At 37.2% G+C, this 12,027-nt stretch overlaps 1 protein-coding gene across 1 annotated transcript in view; it reads left to right on the top strand.

Annotated features, from left to right (window-relative positions):
* Positions 1-12,027, top strand: part of LOC107675695 (lipoxygenase homology domain-containing protein 1-like) — a 31,581-nt gene extending 19,554 nt beyond the window's left edge. The window contains exons 24-42 of the mRNA XM_016470110.1: positions 798-949; positions 1,036-1,140; positions 1,221-1,349; positions 1,883-2,047; positions 2,244-2,425; positions 3,302-3,418; positions 5,481-5,643; positions 6,156-6,307; positions 6,412-6,621; positions 6,738-6,861; positions 7,264-7,469; positions 8,215-8,342; positions 8,867-8,984; positions 9,061-9,238; positions 9,349-9,534; positions 9,667-9,837; positions 10,666-10,804; positions 10,885-11,040; positions 11,354-12,027. Coding sequence (XP_016325596.1) covers positions 798-949; positions 1,036-1,140; positions 1,221-1,349; positions 1,883-2,047; positions 2,244-2,425; positions 3,302-3,418; positions 5,481-5,643; positions 6,156-6,307; positions 6,412-6,621; positions 6,738-6,861; positions 7,264-7,469; positions 8,215-8,342; positions 8,867-8,984; positions 9,061-9,238; positions 9,349-9,534; positions 9,667-9,837; positions 10,666-10,804; positions 10,885-11,040; positions 11,354-11,834 — 3,262 coding nt within the window. The 3' untranslated portion in view covers positions 11,835-12,027. The remainder of the gene's footprint in view (positions 1-797; positions 950-1,035; positions 1,141-1,220; positions 1,350-1,882; positions 2,048-2,243; positions 2,426-3,301; positions 3,419-5,480; positions 5,644-6,155; positions 6,308-6,411; positions 6,622-6,737; positions 6,862-7,263; positions 7,470-8,214; positions 8,343-8,866; positions 8,985-9,060; positions 9,239-9,348; positions 9,535-9,666; positions 9,838-10,665; positions 10,805-10,884; positions 11,041-11,353) is intronic.

Here is a 12,027-nt window from a genome sequence, read left to right as displayed (position 1 = left end):
ATATCGAATATCGAATGTTTTAACAAGGTATCGCATATCGCATTTTTTTTCAATATCGCACAGCCCTACTCAGAAGAAATAAAAATAGATGCAAATGAGTAAATTGTTGATGTAAAGTAAGAATTGATAGCTATATAGTTAGTGTGGTTAGCAGTTCAGATCTTTAATATTGGAAATTCTAGATGCGAAATGTTTGAGGTCTCTGTCTTTTGATTGCAGAAATTGCTTAAAATATTCATTTTAAATAAATACGTTTTAAGGAAATAAAACATTTATTTAAAATGTATAAATTAATGAATACATTGAAATTTATAAAAAAATATTTGTATAAAAATTATCTAGCAAATCTGAGCATGATTTGAGATCAAGAGGAGACATAGGTTTACTGAGCAGTGCTATTTTAGTATCATTAATGTACTATTATAGTTTTTGTTAATATTTTGAATTAACTTTAACAAAAAATATGAAATATATTTTTAAAAATCTAAGTAATTTATTTTGTGTTCTTGTCATTTTTAATTAAGTTTTAGTCTGTTGAGTTTTAATTATTTTAATACTTAAAACTTAAACTAAATGAAAATGAGAAATGTTGCCTTGACTGAAATATATATATTTTTACATTTTCTTCAATTACAGTTAATATTTATTCTATTAATTTAATTTGATGCTTAAGTCTAAACTTGCCCAATCTAATCTAATTACTGGCTAAAGAGAAACAACTGACATATTAAAGCGATCTCATTAGTGATTTCTCTTTCCCATGGACTTTGTTGACTGTATTTGCGTGTGTTGTTCAGGTATTTTTTCCCCTGTCAGCGCTGGTTGGCGGTTGATGAAGATGACGGGCAGCTGGGCCGTGAATTAGTGCCCGTAGACGAGGCTTTCATGAAGAGAGATGAAGATGAAGAAGAGGAGTCCTCGCCTGCTCAACTCGGATTAGAGCAAAAAGGTTTTGAATGTTACACAAGCGTTCTGCTTTAACCTAATGGCATGTGCTCATTGCATTGATATTACATTGATTATGTCTGTGTGTAGCCATGTCAACCACATTCACAATGAGAGTAAAAACAGGGGAGAAGAAGAGCGCCGGGACAGATGCAAACGTTTATGCAATTCTTTACGGAACCAAAGATGACACTGGTAACTATGAAAACAATTCAGACTGTACTAGTAATAGTATTAGCCCAGCAGCTACTGAAAAGTGTGTTTGTGTGTGTCAGGGATCATTAATCTAAAGGCGTCTAAGAACCATAGGAACAAGTTTGAGTTGGGACTGATTGACGAGTTCACCATAGAGGCAGTGGACATCGGAAAACTCAAGAGAATCCGCATCGGACACGACAACGCAGGTACACACATTCACATTAGACATCACTCTAGAACAGGGGTGCTCAAACTCGGTCCTGGAGTTGATCACAGAAATAAATTAAATTTTACAATATGTTAAAATAGAAAACATTTATTTTAAATTGTAATATTTCACAATATTACAATTTGTACTGTACTTTTGATCAAATAAATGCAGTCTTTGGTGACTTCTTTCAAAAACTGTTCACTTGTATTGTAAAAAATACTAAAAAATTAACAGTTTCAATTGAGTGATGTGCATGCATAATGAATTCAGTAGGGTTTGTGCATGCATAAAAATTAAGATTTATTTATATCTATGGGAATATGTGTCTGTATTTTTGTCTTTTTTGCATTAAACTGTCACTTAATTTGTGATAATTTAATTTGACTGGCTTTCTTCTGAATCCCCAGCACAAGCAGCATTGGTGTAAGTCCTACAGACAATTACTTACAGTGTACATGTGTGTATGTGGATGTTGCACATGTCTCTTTGTGTGTTTGTTTGTGTGTGTGTGTTGTCCTGTTTTCTCAGGTGTGTCTCCAGGCTGGTTTCTGGATTGGGTAGAGATCGATGCTCCGTCTCTGGGTCAGCTGCTGCGGTTTCCATGTGGCCGCTGGCTGGATAAAGGAAAAGACGATGGTGCCATTGACAGAGACCTGTACCCTAATGAACTGCAGACAGTACTATACACACCCTGTATGATACATGTTTATGTAGCTAATTATAATGATTACAGACTAATACTAAGCCTTATTTATCTTATCTTACTTTTCTTTGACATGCATTTTTATGTGTCATAAATACAGAAAGATGCAAATTTGTGTCACAACACTCATAGACAGACCTACACAGGCTGTTTGTGATTCATGTGCTTTGCTCTTTTGTGTTGTAGTTGTTCCCTATGAGATTAAAATCTTCACCAGTGATATATTTGCTGCGGGAACGGACGCAGACGTCTTCATCATTCTGTACGGGCAGAACGGAGTGTGTACGTCTCAGAAATCTCTCTGCGTTAATAAGAGAGAGAGGAGGATGTACTTTGAACGAGGGGCGGAGGACATGTTCATCGTAGAGGTAAATGAGGAGATCAATTCTGTGCTGCTCAACATATGTGACCCTTGAGCACAAAACCAGTCTTAAGTCGCTGGGGTATATTTGTAGCAATAGCCAAAAAAACATTGTAGGGGTCAAAATTATTGATTTTTCTTTTATGCCAAAAATCATTAGGATATTAAGTAAAGACCATGAAGATATTTTGTAAATTTCCTACCGTAAATATATCAAAACTTAATTTTTGATTAGTAATATGCATTGCTAAGAACTTAATTTGGACAACTTTAAAGGTGATTTTCTTATTTAGATTTTTTTTGCACACTCAGAATCCAGATTTTCAAATAGTTGTATCTCGGCCAAATATTGCCCTATCCTAACAAACCACACATCAATGGAAAGCTTATTTATTCAACTTTCAGATGACGTATAAATCTCAATTTCGAAAAATTTACCCATATGACTGGTTTTGTGGTCCAGGGTCACATATATGTAAAGCTAGTGGGGTTGAAAAGCAATGCTATTTGTCCTGCTTTATGTGCTGAGTTTTGCTGGTAAAGTTTTGTTGCTTGACCAACAACAGACCTTACAGTTTTAGTTACTTTAGTACATCAAGTAAAACTAAATTAAAATGTTGCCTTGGCAACTAGTTGAAATATTTTTTTATGTTTTATTTTATTTTATTTCAAGCAATGAAAATGTTTTTTTTTTCCTAGTTTTAATTTTAATTTTACTTTCAGTTTTATTTTTAGTTAACTATAATAACCCTGAAAAAGCCTGAACGAGTAGAAATTCATCTTGGTCCTAGCTTCATTTGAACATTTGAGCTTTTCTATTAATAATTAAAAAATGGCTTACACTGACAGCAATGGTGTTGATGTTGACTTTGGGCTTCTGTAGTTGGAGGACATTGGTGATATCATTGAGAAAATCCGTATCGGTCACGATAATCGAGGGGTGAATCCTGGCTGGCATTTAGACCGTGTGGAAATTCGCAGGCTGCTTCGGAAAGGAAAGGTATTGCTCATTTTCCTACCATACTTCACCAAACTGTTTGGTTTGACAGAGTTAAACAGCTTGTGCACAAATCTGCATCTACTGTACAGGACAGACTTCTTGAAATACAGTTTGGTTTGTCTAATCTTTGCCCACAGCATTTTTGGAAAACTTTCAAGTGATCCAGAAACAACATATCCTGCCAATTTCAGCCTCTTAAACGTCATGTAAAACAGCAAGCCGTGGCTGATCCTTTCACATCAAACGTTCCTTTCCTGCCTAAAGGCCCATTCACACCAAGAACGATAACTATAAAGATAACTATATGAGCGTCCACACCAGCAGACGATATTGTCTGTTTATTCTAAGCGCACGCTCGTCTGCCGCTTTAAATGCTGGAGCTCATTATAGCAGGATTGATTCTGATTGGCTGTCAATGCTTTTATCGTTCATCAGCTGGAAAAAATAATTCTGAAAGTGATTCCAATGATATCGTTTCTCTGTGCCTTTATCGTTATAGCTGTGGTGTGGACTCTGCTATTCTTTAATATTAAGAACGATTTTTAGAACTATATCTTCATTGTTATCTTTATAGTGATCGTCCTTGGTGTGAACAGGCCTCAAGTGGGTCTTAATTCTGGCAACGTGAAACGTGGTTGAGTCTAGAATGTTCCCGTCTGGCTGTGGAAAACCTTCTTTTCCTCTCCACTGTCTGTCGTACACCCATTTCATTGACCCACATCTGCTCTCTGTTGCCGTTTGTATAATTAGTTCCAGTGACTAATCTTCTCTGACCTGTCTCTCCACTCCAGCGCTATCTGTGTACAGTAGAGGAGTGAAACACTGCCTCTGCTGTAGCTCCGTCAAGCACATCACACCAGCGTGAAACTCTGATATCAACATGCACATCCACCGTTACCAGCAGAAACTGTTTATTTACAGTACCGTTCAGTAAGATTTTTTTAAAGAAATAAGTACTTTTACTCAGCAAGGATGCATTGAATTGATCAGAAGTGACAGTAAAGACATTTAGGTAACACTTTATTTTAAGGTGTCCTTGTTACACGTTACATGTGTTTACTATTGTAATATAACCATTAATTATGCATAATTACATGCAAGTAACCCTTAGCCAGACCCTAATCCTAACCCTGACCATATAGTAAGTACATGTAGTTAATTAAATTTACTCATTACTTAAATGTATTATTACACTGTAACAAGAACACCTTAAAATAAAGTGTAACCGACATTTATGTTACAGAAGATTTCTACTTCTTATAAATACTGTTCTTTTGAATTTTCAATTCATTAAAAAATCAAGAAAAAAATGTATCACAGTTTCCACAAAAATATGAAGCAGCACAACTGTTTTCAGCATTGCTAATACTAAGAAATATTTATTGAGCAGCAAATCAGCATATTAGAATGATTTCTGAAGGATCATGTGACACTGAAGACTGGAGTAATAATGCTGAAAATTCAGCTTTGATCACAGGAATAAATTACATTTGACAATATATTCAAATAGAAAACAGTTTTTTGAAATTGTAATAATATTTAACCATTTTTACTGTATTTTTGATCAAATAAATGCAGCCATGTTGAGCATAAACGATTTCTTTCAAATAAATATTACCGACCCTAAACTTTTGACTGGTACAGTATATTACATATATTCCTTGACACGGCCTGTCCGATGGATTTTGATATTTGATGTATTTCTGATGATTATTTCATGAATTGGATGATTTTTGGATGATTATTTTACTGAAATTTAAAACTAGCCTCCTCTATCCCATTTTCTGACCAAGCTGGTCAGTTTACTACTAAACATGTAGTCCTAAACTCATGCCATTGGTTGAGTCCGATAACAAGTCTAACCTTAAACATAATTTTCATGTCAACCTACTTAGGGTTGCATTATGAGCAAGTGTAGTAAAAAATATTATAACAGTGAAAAAACTACACATTTAACCTTTGAATAAACACTTCATAGTATTATTCATCTAATTTCCTCTAATAAAATGTAAAGGACTAATATTCAATGTGCCAAGACTCAAAAATGTGTGTGCACATGCAGGGCTCTGAGACGGCGATATTCCCTTGTGAGGGATGGTTAGCTCGCTCGGAGGAGGACGGCGAGACCATTCGAGAGCTGGTGCCGTCTGACATCATCGTGGAGAAACTTTCACGAGACGGAACCCTCAAAGTCATCGAGACAGAGGTGGACGACGCGCTGGAGAGTAAGTGTGTGGACAGTTTTTTATTTAGAATCGCCTAGATGTATTATATTTATGCATTCAGCAGACACATACAGAGTTCTGGCATGAAACTCTAGATGGCGCAGTCCGATAGTCTAACTGACTGCCGCAGTCTTAACTCAATCTGACCTAATGACATCATCATATGGCACAGCTGATTGGTTCTCTCCTGTATCGGTAGCCAATGAGCTCGCTGCTCAACATTCAAATATATGATTAGTGCTGGCAGTAGCAGTTGCAGCTTGCTTCAGAAACCCTCCACCTTCCCCAGCTCCCAAGACCAAATACATTAACATTGTCATGTACATTACCATGCCAATCCCTCCGAGAGTTGTCATGACAGAACTGGTTTTATGCAAAATGACTGCATTCAAACTATACATTTTTTAATTAATTAATTACCTGGGAATCGAACCCATGACCTTGGTGTTGCAAGCACAATGCTCTACTATTTGAGCAACAGGAAGACTGTTGCATATATGTGTGTGTTGCAGTACACACGTATACAGTGGCGGTGACCACCGGGGACGTGTATGGAGCGGGAACCGATGCCAACGTGTTCATCACTCTTTACGGAGACATGGGCGATACTGGAGAGCGTAAACTCAGCAAGTCTGAGAACAGCAACAAGTTTGAGAGAGGATCGGTGAGACACACAAATAATAAAAGTATTACTGACCCCAAACTTTTCAACAGTTGTGTACTTGCCCTCTGATTGGCTGCTGACAATGATTGCTTCTGATTGGCCAGGTGGACACATTCACTCTGGAGGCTGTGGATCTGGGCCAGGTGTTCAAGATCCGAGTTCGCCATGACAACAGCATGCTGAGTGCTGATTGGTATCTGGACCAGGTGGAAGTGGTGGACCAAGATACGGAGGAAGTGTTTTTGTTTTTGTGTGAACGATGGCTTTCGAGAAAGAAGGAGGACAAACGGATCGACAGGGTGTTCTATGTTAAGGTCTGCCTGCATGTGTGCATGCGTGCACCCGTGCATGCATGCGTTAACAATGTTACAGCATTACAGACTAGTCCAGAGCACATCCAGATGTATATACTGTGTGTATATGTGTGTAGGGGTATGAGGGAGAGCGAGAGACCGCCTTCTGTCCAATTAAAAAAGTGACAAATCTGGACAGCAACATGAACAAGAAAAACAAGAAGCGACATTCAGAAAAAGAAGAAGACGATGAAGGATCATGTATGTATAAGCATATAGAGTCCCACTCCACAACATACAGTGGGCTTCAAAGGTCTGAGACTATCAATTGTTCTATTTTGGATTTTTATATTATTTACTAGAATATTTTCATTACAAATGATATGCTAACACTTTACAATAAGGTCTCATTTGTTAACATTAACTTTTAACTTTTTTTTTTTTCAAAATTATATATATATTTTTAAATGTTATTTATTTACATATCAATTTATAATTGACAATTTTTGGTTAAATAATAATTTAATTTAATTTAATTTAAAGCCCTGGCAACCACCCACAACACCCTTGCATTGTGAACGTTTTTGCATGAGTAAACTATTTTCTAGTGGAATTTAATATGAGGGAAGAAATTAAATGTTGTGTGTGTGTGTGTGTGTGTAGTAATTCCCTACCACTTCTCGGTGACGACGGGGTTGGATCGGGATGCTGGGACGAGTAGCCGAGTGTATGTCATCATCATAGGAAAGAAGAACAAGAAGACAGAACACCTCTGGCTCGACTTGGATGGGAAAACCGGATTCATGCCTGGATCCTTGGATTACTTCAGCTGTTTCGGAACTGATGTTGGCGACATCAAGAAAGTGGAAGTAAGGGAAAGCGCACTCACAGATTCAGTAGTTTTTCATTTAATAAGCTTGATGTACAGTATGTATAGATACGGTAAGATGTCAGATTGCTGGTTTGTGTTGTGTGTAGTTGGGTCATGATGGGGCGACTCCAGAGAGCTGCTGGTTAGTGGAGGAGTTGACTGTCGAGGTGCCGACTAAAGCAGTGCGCTACCTGTTTCCATGTAAATGCTGGTTGGCCAAAGACAGAGGAGACGGACTCACCGCCCGCTTCCTAGATGTGCAGGATGCAGAAACTGTTAATATCCCACAGAAGGTACACCATTTCATTTCCTTCTACCTTAAAAATATGAATAGCTCATGTAAGATTTTTATAGATTTGTTTATTCTTTAGGTGAACTTTATTAAACATTATTTTATCTATCTATCTATCATAATTTTTTTAAAGTATACACTACTGTTCAAAAGTTTAGGGTTGGTATGATTTTTTTTGAAAAAAATCTATTCTACTCACCAAGGCTGCATTTATTTGATCAAAAATACAGTAAAAACAGTAATATTGTGAAACATTATTACAATTTAAAGTAGCTATTTTCTATTTGAAAATATTTTAAGATGTAATTTATTCCTGTGATGCAAAACTTCATTTTCAGCATCATTACTCCAGTCTTCAGTGTCACATGATCCTTCAGAAATCATTCTAATATGCTGATTTGCTGCTATATACTACAGAAGGTGTACTTCATGAAAGATGTTTTTCTCCTAGGTGATCTATGAGGTGACGGTGATAACAGGAGATGTCCAGCACGCAGGTACAGACACACAGATCTACATGACTGTGTTTGGAGTCTACGGCACGTCAGAGGAAATGCTGCTGCCAAAATTAGAGGACAGGTACACACATACACAAAGATGCTCATTATTGCAAGATAAATGTAATGTTTTCATGTAGCTTATTTTTTAAAATATTGATTTGAGTTGAAAAATGTAAGATTTTAGGGGAAAAAAAATTAAATTAGAATGCAACTTAGCAAATCGGTTACCTGCAGTGTTGTTTTATAGACATTGATGTACTACTATAGTTTTTGTTAATATTTTGAATTCGACTTTATTTTTATATTTTTGTTTTCACTTTAATTTTAGTCAGTTTTAGTAATTTTGTTGCGTTTATTTTTATTCATTTTTTAAATGTCTATAGTTTTTATAATTTTTTTTATTAATTTTGTTTTAGTCATTTTAGTACCTCAGTACAAGTATTACATCTAAATGAAAATAGGTGAAATAAAATAAGTTTCAAGTAACAACATTTTTTATGGTTTTATAACCAACCTGGTTACATGCGACCACAGTCTCTTAAAAATTATTATGCATAGAAACATGCTAAAACGATCTAATTTGTGTGTGTTTTATGTGTGTAGGTTTGAACGAGGGCAGAAAGACACATTCAATCTGGAGATTGAGGATATCGCTCCTTTGAGAAAGATGAGAGTGCGTATAGATGGTTCTGGAAGCAGACCCGACTGGTTCCTGGATAAGGTTTGTAAGAGGAAGTGACATACGTATACTGTAACCTCCCAAGCCTTTAAACATATTAATGTGTGTATGTATGTAGATTGAACTGCATAACCTGCAGACGGATGAAGTGGCATTATTTACGTACGAGGAATGGCTGTCTCGCTCATACGGGCCCAAGCGAACGCTCCTATGCGAGATGCCTGCCGAGATAAATGACGACGAAATGGTGGAGCTTACCACCTACACCGTTTCTGTGAAGACCAGCGATGTAACTGGTGCGCGCTTCCTTGTAACTGTCTATAACTACCTCAAAACACTTCTTCGATTGATTGCGTTTGTGGTCACAGATACAGCAGATTGTAACCTATGATTGGTTGCTTTTTAGCGGCTGGAACCGATGCTAACTTGTGGATGATTATTTTTGGTGAGAACGGTGACACTGGAACGCTGACTCTGAAAGAAAGCAACAACACCAACAAGTTTGAGCGCAAACAGACGGACACTTTCCGTTTCTCTGACATCCTCAGCTTGGGCGAGCTCTCGAAAGTGCGCATTTGGCACGACAACTCAGGTGAGCCAATCAGAGCGCTCAGAGCGACACTAGTGATGAGCATATTAGCCAGTTAAACTCAGGGTAGGTCTGTGTATGACCTAAAAACTGTGTATGTTTATATGCTCAAAACAAGTGTGTGTGTGTTGACAGGTCTGGCTGCTGGTTGGCACCTGGAGTATGTGGACGTGCACGATGACATCTTGGAGAAGAAGTTTCGTTTCCAGTGTGATCGCTGGCTCGCCAAGAACGAGGGTGATGGACAGATAATGAGAGAGCTGGCGTGTGCCAACAACGATGCAGTGGATTTCGATGAAAAAACCAGTGAGACACATGCGTTTATACACACTCACAAATGGAGATGAATAAAAACAGTTCAATTTCACAGAATTCCTTTGGACTTCATAACAATTAGTCATTGATTAACTGTCCCATTGGCAACCCATTTTGCATCCATAATGTGGCATATTTCCAAGTGAAACCGAATATTAAACACAAACTGAATGCATGGAGAAGTGTCTCTGGATGACAGGTGGTTGAAGGAAATTACATTATTTAATGGACATTATTTCTTTGGAATAACATGCACAAATGAATCAAACACTAAAAGATCAGGAACATGTATTGAAAATTTAATTTAAATGAGTTCATTGTTGAATTAGTTAATTGTAAATGTTGACATACGTACATATTCGTGTATGTATGCATATTTGTATATATATATATATATATATATATATGTATACATACATACAAATAATACAATTGATAAAAATATTATATAAATGTAAGATTAAGAAGCTGTTTTGAACATTTATAATAATAAAAACCATTATTAATTAGAATGATTATTTAATTATTAATTAATGACACTGGAGTAACGGCTGCTGAAAATTCAGCTTTGCCATCAAAGGAATAAATTACATTTTAAAATATATTACAATAGCAAAAAGTTATTTTAAATTGTAATAATATTTCACAATATAACAATTTTTATTGTGTTTTTAAACAATTAAATGCAGCCTTGGTGGGCGCGAGAGGCTTGCAAAAACATTTAAATATCTTAATTATTTGTATTATTTACTTAATTATGTAAATTTGAAATTCTAGATATTAGATTTGATATAACACCATGTGTTTTGTCTAATACAGAATATGAGATCCTGGTCACGACAGCAGATGCAGATGATGCTGAAACCAAAGAAAACGCCTGGATCGTTCTAGAAGGGAAGAAAGGACGTTCCAAAGAGTTTATGATGGAGAACTTGACTAAAAAGAAGCGTTTTTTACGGTAGGTGTGCATTCGTTTCTCTGCTGGTTTTCATTTTTCATTGGTTAACATGCATTATGCTGCTACATGTGTGATTTCAGAGGCGCTTCGGACCGCTTTGAGTTCTCCTCCAAGGAGCTGGGAGACATCGCAAGCATCTGTCTGGGACACATCCCTAAAGATGGCAAGAAAGTTAAAGCTGAAGCCTCCTGGTTTGTGGAAGAGGTTGTTGTCACGGAGAAGGAGCTGGGCAATAAGTGAGTGACCATTGACTTTAAAGGGATAGTTCACCTCAAAATGAAAATTGGCTTCATTTACTCACCAAGTTTTTCCAAACCTGTATGAACTTCTTTCTTCTGTTGAACACAAAAGAAGATATTTTGAAGAATGTTGGTAACCAAACAGTCGCTGGTAGCCATTGTCTTCAATAGTATAGAAACAAATACAATGGAAGTCAACGGCTAACAGCAACTACCAGTGTTAAATAATGGTTTAAACCTCAGGATCTGGACTACTGAGGCTAGTAAATGCATGTTCTGTACAATCCATAATCTGTCCTATTTCACTCAGGTATATTTTCCGTTGTGACACCGCCATCCCTCTTTCCTCAAAACGGGATGAGTTCCAGACCTTCGAGTGCAGCAAGTTCATCGAGAGCTTCACCAGCAAGGCCCAAAGCCTCGTACCTGTAAAATACGAGCTCATCGTTATCACGGGCGACGACAAGGGCGCAGGCACTGACGCCAACGTCTTCATCACCATCTTCGGCTCCAACGGCGACTCCGGTCAGAGGCAGCTTACCAAGAAGTTCCAGAACCTGTTTGAGCGTGGCCAGACAAACCGGTTTATTCTAGAACTGCTGGACCTGGGCGATCTGCTCCGCATGCACGTGGAACACGATAACTCCGGACTCAGTCCCGGATGGCTCCTGAGCAGGATCGAGATTACAAACACGGCCAACGCTGTGACCACGATCTTCATTTGTGGGAAATGGCTGGACAAAAACAAAGCGGACGGGAAGATAAAGCGTGTGATCTATCCAAAGTATTGACATTTATTCAACCAGCCAATGGTTCGGTCAGTATTACTAGTGAATATTCATTACACGATGTGCTCGTATCAACAATCCTTTGGTTATTTACTCACACTAATGTTGTTCCAAACTTGTATGACTTTGAAACACATAAGATCTCCATACTGTGACAGTCAATGGATTCCAATGTTGTTTGGACCCAAACAGTCTT

The sequence above is a fragment of the Sinocyclocheilus anshuiensis genome, unplaced genomic scaffold (assembly GCF_001515605.1).
Source record: "Sinocyclocheilus anshuiensis isolate Anshui unplaced genomic scaffold, SAMN03320099.WGS_v1.1 scaffold708, whole genome shotgun sequence".
NCBI classification, from domain to species: Eukaryota; Metazoa; Chordata; class Actinopteri; order Cypriniformes; family Cyprinidae; genus Sinocyclocheilus; species Sinocyclocheilus anshuiensis.
Note: the sequence above shows the minus strand (reverse complement) of the source record. Positions and strands in the feature narration are given on the sequence as shown.